The sequence below is a fragment of the Budorcas taxicolor genome, chromosome 4 (genome assembly GCF_023091745.1).
Source record: "Budorcas taxicolor isolate Tak-1 chromosome 4, Takin1.1, whole genome shotgun sequence".
NCBI lineage: Eukaryota > Metazoa > Chordata > Mammalia > Artiodactyla > Bovidae > Budorcas > Budorcas taxicolor.
Window position 1 is genome coordinate 90,971,742 of NC_068913.1, and position 19,749 is coordinate 90,991,490.

General features: G+C 36.9%; 1 protein-coding gene across 1 annotated transcript in view; it reads right to left on the bottom strand.

The window, feature by feature from the left end:
- The window catches only part of POT1 (protection of telomeres 1), a 102,193-nt gene that overhangs the window by 67,338 nt on the left and 15,106 nt on the right, over positions 1 to 19,749 (bottom strand). Inside the window, exons 5-6 of the mRNA XM_052639003.1 lie at positions 12,404 to 12,517; positions 9,493 to 9,540 (exon numbers count right to left, since the gene is read on the bottom strand). Of these exons, the coding sequence (XP_052494963.1) occupies positions 9,493 to 9,540; positions 12,404 to 12,517 (162 nt within the window). The remainder of the gene's footprint in view (positions 1 to 9,492; positions 9,541 to 12,403; positions 12,518 to 19,749) is intronic.

Genomic DNA, 19,749 nt, shown 5'->3' on the forward strand with positions numbered 1-19,749 from the left:
AATTCTCCAAGCCAGGCTTCAGCAGTACATGAACCATGAACTTCCAGATGTTCAAGCTGGTTTTAGAAAAGGCAGAGGAACCAGAAATCAAATTGCCAACATCCGATGGATCATTGAAAAAGCAAGAGAGTGCCAGAAAAACATCTATTTCTGCTTTATTGACTATGTCAAAGCCTTTGACTGTGTGGATCACAATAAACTGTGGAAAATCCTGAAACAGATGGGAATACCAGATCACCTGACCTGCCTCTTTCTTGAGAAATCTGTATGCAGGTCAGAAAGCAACAGTTAGAACTGGACATGGAACAACAGACTGGTTCCAAATAGGAAATGGAGTACGTCAAGGCTGTATACTGTCACCCTGCTCATTTAACTTATAGGCTGAGTACATCATGAGAAACGCTGGACTGGAAGAAGCACAAGCTGGAATCAAGATTGCTGGGAGAAATATCAATAACCTCAGATATGCAGATGACACCACCTTTATGGCAGAAAGTAAAGAGGAACTAAAAAGCCTCTTGATGAAAGTGAAAGAGGAGAGTAAAAAAGATGGCTTAAAGCTCAACATTCAGAAAACAAAGATCATGGCATCTGGTCCCATCACTTCATGGGAAATAAATGGGGTAAGAGTGGAAACAGTGTCAGACTTTATTTTTGGGGAGTCCAAAATCACTGCAGATGGTGATTGCAGCCATGAAATTAAAAGACGCTTACTCCTTGGAAGGAAAGTTATGACCAACCTAGATAGTATATTGAAAAGCAGAGTCATTTTCCTAAGTTCAGAGGCTTTCATTTACTTCTGCCTTATTTACAGGTGCACGGATGAATCAAATATTTGAACTTGACCTATTTATAACAATTTTGAGAAATACTAATATCAGAGTTAATTGATATTTTTAAAAAAGTACATCAATCCTCTTATTGGTTATTGTTTCCCTAAATAACAAATTTAAATTATACCATTATGGTAGTATTCAGAATTTAAAGCCTATACCCTGAAGTTACCGTTAACTAGAAACAAAGTTGACAAACTCTGTCCAAAAGAAAGTAAAGGTTTAAGAACAGGTAGAGGGCTTGCGAAAAGATGGCGGAGGAATAGGACGGGAAGACCACTTTCTCCCTCACAAATTCCTCAAAAGAACATTTCAACTCCGAGCAAACTCCACAAAACAACTTCGGTAGGCTGGCAGAGGTCATCAGGCATCCAGAAAAGCAGACCATTGTCTTCAAAAACAGGTAGGAAAAAATATAAAAGACGAAAAAGGAGACAAAGGAGGTGGGGAGGGAGCTCCGTCCCGGGAAGGGAAGCCCGTCCCGGGAAGGGAATTTTAAGAAGAGAGGTTTCCAAACACCAGGAAACACTCTCCCTGCCGAGTCAGTGGCGAATCTTGGAAACACAGAGGGCAACATAACAGGAAGGAAAAATAAAGAAATAATTAAGACCAAGAGATTACAAGCCCAACAGTAACTCCCCCAGCGGAAAAGCGGCACAGACGCCTGCATCCGCCATTGGGAAGTGGGGGCAGGGCAGGGACGCGCGGGAGGCGCGGGCTGCAGTGCTTTGTAAGAATCGGGCAGGAACGCCCCACGCGCAACCAGAACGATCTAACTTGCGCTAGCAAACCAGACTGTGGGATTAGCTACCACGCGAAAAGCTCGAACATAAGACACCGCCAGGACCGAGCACAGAACAAAGGACGGAACGGAAAAAGCCGGCTGCAGACCATCCCCCGCCGGGGACAGGCAGCCAGAGCCGTAAGGACTGGAAAGGGGCAATTGCAGACCTGGAGAGACTTTACTTACCTAACTGCAAGCAGGCCTCTTTGCTAAGACTTCTGGGGGTGCTGGACACTCACAATCTGCCTCACGGGGGACGCCAGCGGTCCACCCAGAAAGCTGAGCAGCAGCGGCAGAAAAGGTGACACGCCGCGGCGATCGCGCTCGCCAAACTCCTGAGCTACTCGGACCTGGGAAGGGCACAAAACGCAGTCCCAGCCGAATCTGTGCCTCTGAGGGCGGCCTGAGCGGCTTGGACCGGGGAAGTGCACGCAGCCTAGGGCCGGCCCCAGACGGTTCCCGGCGGAGCATCGTAGAGCCGGAGCGGTTTGTACGCCGCAAGAAGGGACAAGTCAGGCGGGGCTGAGACACTGTGCACACGACAGTGCTATTTGTTTGCAGCATCCCCCCTCCCCACAGCGCGACTGAACTAGTGAGCCTAAAAAACCAGCAAACAGAAGAAGTTAAACAGAGGGAACCACCTTGGAAGTGATCCCACACGGCCCAAAACATCAGAGAACGGCCAGATATATTTTTAATAATTTTAAAATCATTCCGTTTTTTTTTTTTTTTCCTTTTTTTTCTTCTTTTTTTTCTAACTATTTTTTTAATTGTTAAGTCTTCTATTTATCCTCTAATTTTTATTTCTATAACCTACTATTAATATTTTAAAAAAAAAAAAAAAGACTTTTTTTTTTTTTTTTTAAGGCAAACACCATATATAGCCTTTGGATGGTTGTTGGTGGTTTTTTGTTTTTTTTTGGTTTGTTTTGTTTTTTTGTTTGTTTGTTTTTTAAATAATTCTTGTGTGTTTTTTTTCTTTCTTCCTTTTTCCTTCTGCTTCTTTTCTTTAATATTGTATTTTTTAAAATCCAACCTCTACTCTAGATTTTTAATCTTTGCTCTTAGGTTTCTGTTGTCAATTTTGTACATCTAAAAACCCAAACTTCACTACCCAAATTTACCTGAGAGCGAGATTACTGGCTTGACCACTCTCTCCTCCTTTGGACTCTCCTTTTTCTCCACCAGGTGGCCTCTGCCTCTTTTCTCCCCCATCTCTTCTCTATCCAACTCTGTGAATCTCTGTGTGTTCCAGCCAGTGGAGAACACCTAAGGAACTGGTTACAGGCAGGATTTGTCTCTCTCCTTCTCATTCCTCTCTCTTATCCCCCTGGTCACCTCTGTCTACCTCCTCCCTCTCCTCTTCCCCGTATAACTCCGTAAATACCTCTGAGCGGTCCAGACTATAGAACACACATAAGGAAGTGACTACTGGCTAGCTTGCTCTCTCCTCTTTTGATCTCACCACATCTAATTCCAGTTACCTCTAACTACCCCCTCCATCTTCTCTTCTCCTTGTAACTCAGTGAACCTCTCTGAGTGTCCCTCAATGTGGAGAAACTTTTCATCTTTAACCTAGATGTTTTATCATCGGTGCTGTATAGTTGGAGAAGTCTAGAGGCTACTGTAAAAATAAAACTGAAAACCAGAAGCAGGAGGCTTATGTCCAAAGCCTGAAAACATTAGAGAACTCTTGAATTCAGGGAACATTAAGCAATAGGAGCTCATCAAATGCCTTCATACCTACACTGAAACCAAGCTCCACCCAAGGGCCAACAAGTTCCAAAACAAGACATACCACTCAAATTCTCCAGCAACACAGGAACACTCCCCTGAGCTTCAATATACAGGCAGCTCAAAATTATTCCAAAACCCTTGATGTCTCATAACCCATTACTGGTCACTCCACTGCACTCCAGAGAGAAGAAACCCAGCTCCACCCACCAGAACTCCAACACAAGCCTCCCTAACCAGGAAACCTTGACAAGCCACTGATAGAACCCCACCCACAGTGAGGAAGCTCCATAATAAAGAAAACTCCACAAACTACCAGAATACAAAAAGGCCACCCCAAACCCAGCAATATAACCAAGATGAAGAGACAGAGGAATACTCAGCAGGTAAAGGAACAGGAGAGTTGCCCACCAAACCAAACAAAAGAGGAAGAAGTAGGGAATCTACCTGAGAAGGAATTCCGAATATTGATAGTGAAAATGCTCCAAAATCTTGAAATCAAAATAGAATCACAGATAAATAGTCTAGAGACAAGGATTGAGAAGATGCAAGAAAGGTTTAACAAGGACCTAGATGAAATAAAAAAGAGTCAAAATATAATGAATAACGCAATAAATGAGATCAGAAACACTCTGGAGGCAACAAATAGTAGAATAACGGAGGCAGAAGATAGGATTAGTGAAATAGAAGATAGAATGGTAGAAATAAATGAATCAGAGAGGAAACAAGAAAAACGAATTAAAAGAAACGAGGACAATCTCAGAGACCTCCAGGACAATATGAAACGCTCCAACATTCGAATTATAGGAGTCCCAGAAGAAGAAGACAGAAAGAAAGACCATGAGAAAATCCTTGAGGAGATAATAGTTGAAAACTTCCCTAAAATGGGGAAGGAAATAATCACCCAAGTCCAAGAAACACAGAGAGTTCCAAATAGGATAAACCCAAGGCGAAACACCCCAAGACACATATTAATCAAATTAACAAAGATCAAACACAAAGAACAAATATTAAAAGCAGCAAGGGAAAAACAACAAATAACACACAAGGGGATTCCCATAAGGATAACAGCTGATCTTTCAATAGAAACTCTTCAGGCCAGGAGGGAATGGCAAGACATACTTAAAGTGATGAAAGACAATAACCTACATCCCAGATTACTGTACCCAGCAAGGATCTCATTCAAATACGAAGGAGAAATCAAAAGCTTTACAGAGAAGCAAAAGCTGAGAGAATTCAGCACCACCAAACCAGCTCTCCAACAAATTCTAAAGGATATTCTCTAGACAGGAAACACGAAAAGGGTGTATAAACCCGAACCCAAAACAATAAAGTAAATGATAACGGGATCATACTTATCAATAATTACCTTAAACGTAAATGGGTTGAACGCCCCAACCAAAAGGCAAAGACTGGCTGAATGGATACAAAAACAAGACCCCTCTATATGCTGCTTACAAGAGACCCACTTCAAAACAAGGGACACATACAGACTGAAAGTGAAGGGCTGGAAAAAGATATACCACGCAAATAGAGACCAAAAGAAAGCAGGAGTGGCAATACTCATATCCGATAAAATAGACTTTAAAACAAAGGCTGTGAAAAGAGACAAAGAAGGCCACTACATAATGATCAAAGGATCAATCCAAGAAGAAGATATAACAATTATAAATATATATGCACCCAACATAGGAGCACCGCAATATGTAAGACAAATGCTAACAAGTATGAAAGGGGAAATCAACAATAACACAATAATAGTGGGAGACTTTAATACCCCACTCACACCTATGGACAGATCAACTAAACAGAAAATTAACAAAGAAACGCAAACTTTAAATGATACATTAGATCAATTAGACCTAATTGATATCTATAGGACATTTCACCCCAAAACAATGAATTTCACCTTTTTCTCAAGTGCTCATGGAACCTTCTCCAGGATAGATCACATCCTGGGCCATAAATCTAAACTTGATAAATTCAAAAAAATCGAAATCATTCCAAGCATCTTTTCTGACCATAATGCATTAAGATTAGATCTCAATTACAGGAGAAAAAATACTAAAAATTCCAACATATGGAGGTTGAACAACACACTTCTGAATAACCAACAAATCATAGAAGAAATCAAAAAAGAAATCAAAATATGCATAGAAACTAATGAAAATGAAAACACAACAACCCAAAACCTGTGGGACACTATAAAAGCAGTGCTAAGAGGAAAGTTCATAGCAATACAGGCATACCTCAAGAAACAAGAAAAAAGTCAAATAAATAACCTAACTCTACAACTAAAGCAACTAGAAAAGGAAGAATTGGAGAACCCCAGAGTTAGTAGAAGGAAAGAAATCTTAAAAATTAGGGCAGAAATAAATGCAAAAGAAACAAAAGAGACCATAGCAAAAATCAACAAAGCCAAAAGCTGGTTCTTTGAAAGGATAAATAAAATTGACAAACCATTAGCCAGACTCATCAAGAAGCAAAGAGAGAAAAATCAAATCAATAAAATTAGAAATGAAAATGGAGAGATCACAACAGACAACACAGAAATACAAAGGATCATAAGAGACTACTATCAGCAGTTGTATGCCAATAAAATGGACAACATGGAAGAAATGGACAAATTCTTAGAAAAGTACAATTTTCCAAAACTGAACCAGGAAGAAATAGAAAATCTTAACAGACCCATCACAAGCACGGAAATTGAAACTGTAATCAGAAATCTTCCAGGAAACAAAAGCCCAGGTCCAGACGGCTTCACAGCTGAATTCTACCAAAAATTTCGAGAAGAGCTAACACCTATCCTACTCAAACTCTTCCAGAAAATTGCAGAGGAAGGTAAACTTCCAAACTCATTCTATGAGGCCACCATCACTCTAATACCAAAACCTGACAAAGATGTCACAAAAAAAGAAAACTACAGGCCAATATCACTGATGAACATAGATGCAAAAATCCTCAACAAAATTCTAGCAATCAGAATCCAACAACACATTAAAAAGATCATACACCATGACCAAGTGGGCTTTATCCCAGGGATGCAAGGATTCTTCAATATCCGCAAATCAGTCAATGTAATTCACCACATTAACAAACTGAAAAATAAAAACCATATGATTATCTCAATAGATGCAGAGAAGGCCTTTGACAAAATTCAACATCCATTTATGATTAAAACTCTCCAGAAAGCAGGAATAGAAGGAACATACCTCAACATAATAAAAGCTATATATGACAAACCCACAGCAAACATTATCCTCAATGGTGAAAAATTGAAAGCATTTCCCCTAAAGTCAGGAACAAGACAAGGGTGTCCACTTTCACCACTACTATTCAACATAGTTCTGGAAGTTTTGGCCACAGCAATCAGAGCAGAAAAAGAAATAAAAGGAATCCAAATTGGAAAAGAAGAAGTAAAACTCTCACTGTTTGCAGATGACATGATCCTCTACATAGAAAACCCTAAAGACTCCACCAGAAAATTACTAGAGCTCATCAATGAATATAGTAAAGTTGCAGGATATAAAATCAACACACAGAAATCCCTTGCATTCCTATACACCAATAATGAGAAAGTAGAAAAAGCAATTAAGGAAACAATTCCATTCACCATTGCAACGAAAAGAATAAAATACTTAGGAATATATCTACCCAAAGAAACTAAAGACCTATATACAGAAAACTATAAAACACTGATGAAAGAAATCAAAGAGGACACTAATAGATGGAGAAATATACCATGTTCATGGATCGGAAGAATCAATATAGTGAAAATGAGTATACTACCCAAAGCAATTTACAAATTCAATGCAATCCCTATCAAGCTACCAGCCATATTTTTCACAGAACTAGAACAAATAATTTCAAAATTTGTATGGAAATACAAAAAACCTCGAATTGCCAAAGCAATCTTGAGAAAGAAGAATGGAACTGGAGGAATCAACTTGCCTGACTTCAGGCTCTACTACAAAGCCACAGTCATCAAAACAGTATGGTACTGGCACAAAGACAGAAATATAGATCAATGGAACAAAATAGAAAGCCCAGAGATAAATCCACACACATATGGACACCTTATCTTTGACAAAGGAGGCAAGAATATACAATGGAGTAAAGACAATCTCTTTAACAAGTGGTGCTGGGAAAACTGGTCAACCACTTGTAAAAGAATGAAACTAGATCACTTTCTAACACCACACACAAAAATAAACTCAAAATGGATTAAAGATCTAAATGTAAGACCAGAAACTATAAAACTCCTAGAGGAGAACATAGGCAAAACACTCTCAGACATAAATCACAGCAGGATCCTCTATGATCCACCCCCCAGAATTCTGGAAATAAAAGCAAAAATAAACAAATGGGATCTAATTAAAATTAAAAGCTTCTGCACAACAAAGGAAAATATCAGCAAGGTGAAAAGACAGCCTTCTGAATGGGAGAAAATAATAGCAAATGAAGCAACTGACAAACAACTTATCTCAAAAATATACAAGCAACTTATGCAGCTCAATTCCAGAAAAATAAATGACCCAATCAAAAAATGGGCCAAAGAACTAAATAGACACATCTCCAAAGAAGACATACGGATGGCTAACAAACACATGAAAAGATGCTCAACATCACTCATTATCAGAGAAATGCAAATCAAAACCACAATGAGGTACCACTTCACACCAGTCAGAATGGCTGCGATCCAAAAATCTGCAAGCAATAAATGCTGGAGAGGGTGTGGAGAAAAGGGAACCCTCCTACACTGTTGGTGGGAATGCAAACTAGTACAGCCACTATGGAGAACAGTGTGGAGATTCCTTAAAAAATTGCAAATAGAACTCCCTTATGACCCAGCAATCCCACTGCTGGGCATACACACCGAGGAAACCAGAATTGAAAGAGACACATGTACCCCAATGTTCATCGCAGCACTGTTTATAATAGCCAGGACATGGAAACAACCTAGATGTCCATCAGCAGATGAATGGATAAGAAAGCTGTGGTACATATACACAATGGAGTATTACTCAGCCGTTAAAAAGAATTCATTTGAATCAGTTCTGATGAGATGGACGAAACTGGAGCCGATTATACAGAGTGAAGTAAGCCAGAAAGAAAAACACCAATACAGTATACTAACACATATATACGGAATTTAGAAAGATGGCAATGACGACCCTGTATGCAAGACAGGAAAAAGACGCAGCTGTCTATAACGGACTTTTGGACTCAGAGGGAGAGGGAGAGGGTGGGATGATATGGGAGAATGGCATTCTATCATGTATACTATCATGTAAGAATTGAATCGCTAGTCTATGTCTGACGCAGGATACAGCATGCTTGGGGCTGGTGCATGGGGATGACCCACAGAGATGTTGTGGGGAGGGAGGTGGGAGGGGGGTTCCTGTTTGGGAACACATGTAAGAATTAAAGATTTTAAAATTAAAAAAAAAAAATAATATAAAAAAAAAATAAAATAAAATAAAAAGCAGAGACATTACTCTGCCAACAAAAAAAAAAAAAAAAAAAAAGAACAGGTAGAACATAAACTGTATATTAAACTTTATCAGCATATTACCTTCATTCTAGTTTCACTGAGTTACAAGTAGTTTACTTGAAAAAATGGGAACCTTTTCATTGCTATGAGATAACAATATTTTTAAAAATATCGAAAAAATGATTGTAAAAGAAAAGCAAAATGTGTCACAAGTGTAAAAAACTTATTTACTGAAAATTACATAATTTATCAAATCACAGTTTAGTGTATAATAATCAGTTTTAAACATAAGCTGATGAAAAGCAAAAGAAATGACTAAGATTTAGAAGTAGCAAAAATCCTAGTGTCTTCACACAATACAACTTTCTTTTCCACTTTAATTTTCTTGTGCATATAACTTTTGCAAAATATAAGCAAATATTCCAGGTAACAGACAAACCAGATATTAATTATTACGCAAATATATAACTCAAATGTAGTATCATCGTGGATTGAAAAAGCAGAGATTTATGTTTTCCCACTGTACTGATACTATTTCAAACTTTATAGCTAGCTATAAAGTTGCCTGAATACATATTTGTATGTATATATAGGTATGTGTGTGTGGGAGGGTATGCCTTTCTAAATTAAAATGAACATCATCTTACCAAAGACATTGATTCTGTAGAACAATCTCTTACGGATTTAACATAAACCTGAAAAAAACAAGAGGATTTATTTGTATACAAACATGTCCAATGTGATTACAGACACTGAACTGTATTAAACCTACAATCTTTTAAACCTACAATCTTAATTTTATAATATTAAAGTTCACTAGAATGGCATAATAGCTTACAAATTAACAGTGACAGTTACAAAATTGTCTAAGCTAAGCTTCAGTTTAATTCATTAATTTTAATATCCTAGGACCACACTGGTCTATATAATGCCATGTTCAGACAAACTGAACACAACAAAACAGGTAGATGTTGGCCTGCAGGCACATGGCTTGACCCAATTTTGCTTCTCTACCTGACAGCCTTGACCAAACAGGTAGTCTTCAACTGTGTGTGTGTGTATGGTTGTGTGTATGGAGTTGGGGGGGTGGCGGTGGCGGTGAAGAGAGAGGGAGAGGATGAACACCTTCGTGTGTTGGGGGGGGTGGGTCGGGGGGTTGGTAAAGAGAGAGGGAAAGGATGATCATAAAGAATGAAACAGGAGGAAATATCAACCAGGAGAAATATCAACAACCTCAGATATGCAGATGATACCACTCTAGTGGCAGAAAGCAAAGAGAAACTAAAGAGCTGCTAGGTAAGGATGAAAGAGGAGAGTGAAAAAGCTAGCTTGAAACTCAAAATTCAAAAAACTAAGATTATGGCATCTGGTCTCATCACTTTATGGCAAATATTAGGTTGGTACAAAAGTAATTGCAGTTTTGCATTGCTGAATTTTGCTGTTTGATACTGGAATATGTTATTAAATAAATGTGGTTAGGTCATACATCATTTTAATGTGCATTTTTAGCGGTGGTTTTGCTAATGACTTATTATTTGGTGTTTATTTTATATTTATTTTAGAATATAGAAATAATGTTAGACAAAAAGCAAAATTCAAGCAACTTTTTTATTCAAGTTCAAAATGGGTCACAAAGCAGAGGAGACAACTTTCAACATCAACAACAAATTTGGCCTAGGAACTGCTAACTGCTAACATACAGTGCAATATGTTAGCAGTGGTTCAAGAAGTTTTGCAAAGGAGACAAGAGCCTTGAAGATGAGGAGCATAGAGGCTAGTGGTCAGAAGTTGACAATCGAGAGCAATCATAGAAGCTGATCCTCTTACAACTACCCAAGAAGTTGTCAAAGAACTCAATGTTGTTCATGCTACAGTCACTTGGCATTTGAAGTAAATTGGAAAGGTGAAAAAGATCAATAAAGGGTGCCTCATGAGCTGAATGAAAATCAAAAAGATCATTGTTTTGAAATGTCATTTTCTCTTATTCGACACAATAACAATGAACCATGTTTTAATTGGATTGTGACGTGTAAGGAAAAGTGGATTTTATATGACAACCGGTGATGACCAGCTCCGTGATTGGACCAAGAAACTCCAAAACACTTACCAAAGCCAAACTTGCACCAAAAAAAGGTCGTGGTCACTGTTTGGTGGTCTACTACTGGTCTGATCCTCTACAGCTTTCTGAACCCCAGCAAAACCATTACAACTGATAAGTATGCTCAGCCAATCCATGGCTGCAAAGCTTGTAGCCAGCGCTGCTCAACAGAAAGGGTCCAGTTCTTCTCCACAATACCTGACTGCACCAACACTTCAAAAGTTGAACAAACTGGGCTATGAAGCTTTGCCTCATCTGCCATATCCAACTGACTACCACTTCTTCAAGCATCTCGACAACTTTTTGCAGGAAAACACTTCCACAATGAGAAGGAGGCAGAAAATGCTTTCCAAGAGTTCATCGAATCCCGATGCACAGATTTTTATGCTACAGGAATAAAGAGGCTTATTTCTTATTGGCAAAAATGTGTTCATTGTAATTATTCCTATTTTGATTAATAAAGGTGTGTTTGAGTCTAGTTATAATGATTTAAAATTCACAGTCCAAAACTGCAATTACTTTTGAACCAATCTAACAGAAGGGGAAAAAGTGGAAGCAGTGACAGATCTTATTTTCTTGGGCTACAAAATCACATGGTGACTGTTGCCACAAAATTAAAAGATGCTTGCTCCTTGGAAGGAAAGCTATGACAAACCTAGTTAGTGTATTAAAAAGCAGAGACATCACTTTGCCAACAAAAGTCTGTTTAGTCAAAGCTATGGTTTTACCAGCAGTCGTATGTGGATGTGAGAATTGGACCATAAGAAAGGTTGAGCACCAAAGAATTGATGCTTTTGAACTGTGGTGCTGGAGAAGACTGTCCACAGTCCCTTGGATAGCAAGGACATCAAACCAGGTAATCCTAGAGGAAATCAACCCCGAATATTCATTGGAAGAATTGATACTGAAGCTGTGATCACCTGATGTGAAGAGCCAACTCATTGGAAAAGATCTTGATTCCAGGAAAGATTGAAGGCAAAAGAAGGGGGCAAACAGAGAATGAGATGGTTAGATAGCATCAATGACTCAATGGACATGAATTTGAGCAAACTCTGGGAGACACTAGAGAAAGGAGGAGACTGGAGGGCTGCAGCCCATAGGGTCGCAGAGTTGGACAAGATTTAGCGACTGAACAACAACAACAGGAGGAAATCAGTTTCATCTAAAAAGGGGAATCTGATTAATTCAAGGTAAAATCAAGCAGACCATCAAAAGAGAATGACAGTACACTTGCAGAGAATAGGATCAGGTTTAAACTTATCTTTAAGGGATATTATGTTTAGAATGATGTCATTCTAAACATAAAGCTAAGAAAAGGATTTCTGTTTTTAAACTTAAAATATTTAATTACAATATTCAGACAAAATAGTTTATCTGCAGATATACAGAAATACTTCTAGTCCATCATTTTAGCTCATTAAAATCATAAAATGATTAGACTAAAAAAGTTGCACACTTACATAAACAGTTGATTTGAAGTTCTCAGATGCTTTCAAAAATAAGCAATGTTTACCATCTCTGCTTGGAGATGAAGATGCTGACAAAACAACAAATCCAGCCACTGCAATGGTGTCCTATATAGAATAAAATAATTTAAAACCATCAGTATAACATAATTCTGAAAGCCACATAGATTTTGATTTTTATTACTATGTAAAAAAGGAAATCATTTCTGTAAAATGGAAAACAGGTTTCCCTAAACTTGCTTAATGTTTTCTGACTCTAAGATTTAGAATACCATCTCCTACAAAAATGAGTATCAGTAATGTAGGCATAGACAAGTACAATGCCTCTCTGAATGGACCAGGAAAACACTAATTAAATCGCATAGAGATTTTTATTTATCAAATAGAGCAACAAAAATGAATGTTTATCTCACTTTATGTGCATAAGTACACATGAATAAACACAATGAAGAGATAGTGATGAGCCAACAATATTAAGCATGGATATTAAATAAAACTAAATCTCAAGAGAGACTACATGGAGAAACATGTCATTAGTGCAAAAACTCCATATTGTTATAAAACTAACCTGTATAAAGATGCAAGGTAGAAGATATTAATAAGAAATTTCCATTTCTATACTAATAAGAACAAAGATATTTTCTTTCCACTCAGGTTTATAATAGTAATAAGTCAATCTCAATTTATTCCTGCCTCTCTCATTTTTTAGTTAAATCTCCCTGTTTTATTTCCCAAATAGTGGAACATCCATATTCAATGAATTTTGTCTTGCTCTATTATAAAAATATATGTATATATTTTTTTACCTTACTCTAATTTTAACACCAAAACCTTGAGATATATAGAAATCATATATAGAAATTCTTGAGCGTTAGGCAGTTTCCTTCAATAATTTTAATCTCTACCAAAAAGAAGTCTTCTGCATTACTGATTTTTTATTTATAAGAGTATAGTGTCAATTCCCAGGATTCTCTATTTAGATCCATTAACTGGGCCATGAGCACCTTGAAGACAAAGTGGTGTCTTATTCTGCTTTGTATTTAGAGGGCTTGGCACAAAGTAGGCCCTCCATAAACTATCCATGAATCAAAGGAAGGATCATAAATTGTCTTTCTAAAGTCTCTGGCTCTATCTAGATATTTTAGCTGCGCAAATTTCTCCATCTTATTTTCTTCAGGTGAGACTGCAAACATAATTGTGTCTGTGCTGCTAATGCTATAGTTAAATGGGAGAAAATTTTCCTTCCCACTGAAGATTTTCCATTATCCTGTTTTAGGGAGCTCTAAAGACTCCTTCAGGAATAAATTACTTTTATAACTAAAAAATATGAAATTTTTTCCAATATACCTTAGAACAGTATACTCTGATTTAAATGAAAACAATATTTTTGCCAAAGATGTGAAGTTATTTAATCAAACTAACACAAGAAAATAAACAGAAGTAGGGAAGTCACTGGTTTGTCAGTTCTATATTCTCTTCAAAATACAAAAAATAACTCATCTCATATTATTTTCTATTTTACTTTAAAATGTCTTAAACATAAACCTATATACTAAATGAAAATGTTAGGGGTAGAGATGCATTTTTCTATTTTTCTGTGTAAACTAAATTTTTAAATAAAAAATGTTTCTTTTATGATGGCAAAAAATTTTAAATAAAGAGATAAATTATTAAAAGCAGGATATAAGTATTCATAATAAAATTTTTTCCAAGTGTATTCTATTTTAACATTAGCAACACAACTCAAAAAAGTTACAACTTTTCCTGTAACATATAGTCAACAAAATGGAAACAACCAAAAATAATCTAAGAAAGGAAAAAAACATGTCTAATTTATTATACTTTTTTTAAAATTTTACTTTTAATTTTCATTGGAGTATAGTTGATTTACAATGTGTTAGTTTCAGGTGTACAGCCCTCTTTTTGGACTATTTTGCCATATATCACATTACAGAGTGCTAAGTGCTATACAGAGTGCCGTGCTATACAGTAGGCCTTCACAGTTATCTATTTTACATACAGTAGTGTGTATATCGGAGAAGGCGATGGCCCCCCACTCCAGTACTCTTACCTGGGAAATCCCATGGACAGAGGAGCCTGGTGGGCTGCAGTCCATGGGGTCACGAAGAGTCGGACATGACTGAGAGACTTCACTTTCACTTTTCACTTTCATGCATTGGAGAAGGAAATGGCAACCCACTCCAGCGTTCTTGCCTGGAGAATCCCAGGGACAGAGGAGCCTGGTGGGCTGCCATCTATGGGGTCGCACAGAGTTGGACACGGCTGACGTGACTTAGCAGCAACGTGTATATGTCCATCCCAATCTCCCAATTTATCCCTCCCCCATTTATATATATTTATATATATATAATAAACGTGTGTGTCGTATGTTCAGTCGCTTTAGTCGTGTCAGACTCTTTACAACCCATGGACTGTAACACACCAATCTCCTCTGTCCATGGGATTCTCCAGGCAAGAATACTGGAGCGGGTTGCCATTCCCTCTTTCAGGAGCTCCTCCTGGGATCAAACCCACGTCTCCTGGATTGCAGACAGATTCTTTACTGCTGAGCCACCCGGGAAGCCCTATAAACATGAATTTATGTTTAATTTACACATATAAATTGCACTGAAGGGGCTTGGTGATCTCATCCCAACTGAATTTGCCTGTTTTATCTCCAGATACTGCCATTCAATACTACATAAATCATATTCTCAAATATCTAGTGCTTTTCCACATACATTTTTGGAATATTCTGAGCCCCCACTAATAATAAATAGCATTTTTCTCTTCTGCACGTATCTATCTATCTATCTTTGAAAATCTAGGCTGTAAATGTTTCTTCCCTGTGAGGTTTATCTTAGATTGTACACCAAAGAAGGAAGAAGGAAAAATAATTCTTCCTTTTTCTAAACTCTCCTATATATCATTTAAATATTTTTTATATTCTGTGTTATTTATAAACTTTCTTAATATTTTTACTGTCCTTAAAACTCTGTTAGATCCTTGGGACGAAGAATGTCTTATCCATATGGCTATCTCATACAAGTGACTGGTGGAAGCTGCTGTTCATAATCAGTGGTCAATAAATATGTGCTGAATAAATTAATCAGCACTGGTAAAAACAGAAACATTGAACTTCACAAAGAGAAAAATAAGTGGCCTAGGATTCATACTTAATGATTTATTAATCATAATGGCTCTCAAATTAATTCAAATACAGAGGATAAGAAAGATTAATATACAATAGGCTGTTTTAGTATGTATAAACATTCATTAGACTAAGTTGGAAATGAGATTTAATATACATTGTTCTAAGTTTCTGAGAAAAGCATACTGAAGCCATTCAAACACGAATGGTAAATACACAGTTTAGTAGTGAGACTACAGTATTCTGATATATCAGAGTGGGTGCCTATCCCAGTCTACTGAAAACAGAAATAGGAAATCGGCCTGAGAAGCATAAGCCTGCTACTAAAAACGATAAGGTTTTAATCTTTATCTTTGCATCAATGTTATAAAAGTGAAAACACATGAAATGAAATCTGTGAACTAACTCAGAATACTCAGGAATCACAAAGGGGTCATTTCCCTTTTGTTACAGTGCCTTGGACTGAGTCCTCGGCATGAAACAATTTTTAGTTCAGCCAAAAGGAATATTTCTACCACAAATCAGTCTCCAAGGTAATGAAATCAGGACACATCTTTTTAACATAAGTGTTCTTTACAAGTGAACAATTAAAAAGAAAAAACAAAATCAGGCAACTTACTTGCATATAAACAAACGTGGTTTTTACATGCTAATATTTCCTAATGATGAACACAATCAGTGGTGCAATAGGAAGCAAATTAATAGATATCAAAAATGTAAATCACAAAACTAGTGTATTAATTTGCTAATTTTAATGGATAATACATTAAAATTTCTCATGACTGAGCAGGAAAAGGGCAGAGAAAATATGAAGCAACTGATAATAGGAAAAGAAAAATTTATCTGACTTTACCAAGCAGTAAAGTAATTTTTACTATACAGAACTTGCAAATATTGTTAGGTTATTACATCTTAAAACACTGCTAAAGAGTGAAAGGGTACAGAGAAAAGTCAGGCACCTGATGTCACTGATAGTACAGTGACTGACAGAAAATATTTCTCTAACATAAGAAATGTATTTCATGGGTATTACTAGCATCTATTGGATCATGAAACACCAAGGACATAACTGGAAGTAATACATGTAATATTAGCATGAAAATCAAAATCTTTAAGTGGTTTCAAATAATTTTATGATCTGATATCCCCACCACAGTCCAACAGCCATATTTTGTGTGACTCGCTATGGAATTCTGCCTTCACATAATTCCTTAGGATTCCAGGATCCTCATGCAGGAATGATCTATTCTCCTAGTACCCCTGTGCTCATTCTTCCTGCTATTTTTCTTATTCTGCTACTCAATCTTCTCAGTACACATCTACTGCTAAGTCGCTTCAGTCATGTCCGACTCTGTGTGACCCCATACACGGCAGCCTACCAGGCTCCGCCGTCCCTGGGATTCTCCAGGCAAGAACACTGGAGGGGGTTGCCATTTCCTTCTCCAATGCATGAAAGTGAAAAGTGAAAGTGAAGTTGCTCAGTAAGTGTCCAACTCTTCGTGACCCCATGGACTGCAGCCTACCAGGCTCCTCTGTCCATGAGATTTTTCCAGGCAAAAATATTTATTTATAAACAAATAATATAAATATTTATTTATAATTAAATAAAATTAATTATTTTATCACATCTGGATAAAATAATTACACAATAGTTGTTAATTCCACTTTTCTCCACTGAAAATTACTACATGATGGCAAGGTTCATAACTATCTTAATCAGTAAGGTTTTTCAGACATCAAGCATAGAAGACAAAAAATATTCAACAAATCTTCAGACAACTAGGTGAACACCGAAACATATGAATACACCCATGAAACATACACATATTACATTAAAAAAAACCTTCATTAAATCTTAACATAAACTATACAACTACCACAAAACTTACTTCATAGAAACCTGGCATTTTAGAATTGTAAAGGACCTGAGAAACCATCTAATCAAGCATATCTTCACTTTTCAGATAAGAAAATAAGGGCCAGAGAGGATAAATGAGCAGTCTGTGGTCACATACAGCTAACTATTGTAGAACAAGACAAGAATCCAGATCTCTGACTTCCAGGTACTATTCTACCTGCCCTTTCAAAACTAAATCCTACAGGGGTGGGAAAAAAATATATTAACAAACGTCTATAATTTTGTCAGTTTTGTGGTAAGATCTTTGAAAAAAAAAATTTAAGTACTTTGAAAAAGTTGTATTTTATATCTACATATTAATGTTAAAACTTTCTTTGAAAGTGAAAAGTGAAAGTGAAGTAGCTCAGTCATGTCCGACTCTTTGCGACCCCCGTGGACTGTAGCCTACCAGGCTCCTCCGATCATGGGGTTCTCCAGGCAAGGATACTGGAGTGGGTTGCCATTTCCTTCTCAGGGATCTTCCCGACCCCGACTCAGGGATCAAACCCGGGTCTCCCGTATTGCAAACAGACGCTTTACAGTCTGAGCCACCAGGGAAGCCCAAACTTTCTTTAAACAAAAGCTAAAACTGAAAAAAAATGCCTCAGATGAGTGGAGTTTCAGTCAGAGCATTCGTACGCTTGCAAAATGTACCATTAATCTAGCAAAGATGTTTTAGGACTGCTGTACTTAAACACAGAGCTAAGCTTTAGAAAACAAGTGACCAAGAGCGGTATAAGAACTGAAGTATAAAGTTCATCCTTTTATGCAAAAAGTTTTACCTTTGGTTTGCAACAGTCTTTACCCTAGACACTAAAAACTCTAAAATAAATAGCCTAATTAGATCTCTCAGATGACTAGCATTCATGATTTTAAATGCTGAAAGAATTTAAACTGAATTGTGACCTCAGTCTTCTCACCAGTATATTTTAAAAGGAGAAACTTTGACTTATCATTATCAATATCCTGTTACCAGACAAGTACTAATTAGTTGTATGCTGCTGCTGCTGAGTCACTTCAGTCGTGTCCAACTCTGTGCGACCCCATAGACAGCAGCCCACCAGGATGCCCCGTCCCTGGGATTCTCCAGGCAAGAACACTGGAGTGGGTTGCCATTTCCTTCTCCAATGCATGAAAGTGGAAAGTGAAAATGAAGTTGCTCAGTCGTGTCGACCCTCAGCGACCCCATAGACTGCAGCCTTCCAGGCTTCTCCATCCATGGGATCTTCCAGGTAAGAGTACTGGAGTGGGGTGCCATTGCCTTCTCTGAATTAGTTGTATAGTTCTATCCTATTTTAATGAATACCTACTTAAAATATATTTCAATAGCAGAAAACACCTTTCATATTAGTTAGGAAAAATACTAATATCTAATATATCACACATGTTTTATAGAATGCGTACATGCTAATTCATTTTATTATAAACTTTTTATATTGCTTTTCAAATAAGAATAAATACAAGAATTTTAAGGATAAAGATAAAAATGTATTTAAAATATAAGCAAATAGATCCCTAATATTCAATACCGTGTATTTATTTTTAAAACACTTCTCTGAGATGTCCAAGATATGTTGTGAAATAAAGCAATTTACAAAACATGGATAGTATGATGTCACTGGATAACGCACATATGAGTTTAACATATACATATATATACATATGTAAGTATACATATATACATACACATACATATGTAAGTATACATATATACATACATATATAACCCTGGAAGGATATCAAAAAAATGGCACAGCAGTGATATTATCTAATAATGGGAGTAAGTGATGGGAGTGAAACTTTCCCTGTTAAACACCTACTAAGTATTCTCACTTTCATTCCCCTCTCTCCCTCCCTCTCATCATTTCTAAAGAATATCTTTCTTAAAATAAGACATGATTTGGAGTCTTATGAAACACTGAATTCTTAGTAATTCAGAATTGTCATCATAAATACTAATTATTTAAACAAAGCTGAAATAAAGTCATGCCTTTAAGGGTAAGAATAATAATAAGGAATAACAGTAATAACAGGCCTCTACTGGAGCCACTCATAGCAGTGCCTCATTAAAATAGCTATACAGAGATACTGATTTTTACCCTACCTAAACAACCTCAAGCAGATTTGATTGTGTGTATGATACATTAGCTTTATAAACTTTTATTTCCTAGTTCACTTTCCTGATAAGGCTGATAGGTAGTACTTTTTTTATTTTTAGTATATTTGCCTCCAGAACTTCACAGTGCCATACCAACTATGTTAAAATTATATCACAATCAAAAACATTTAAAT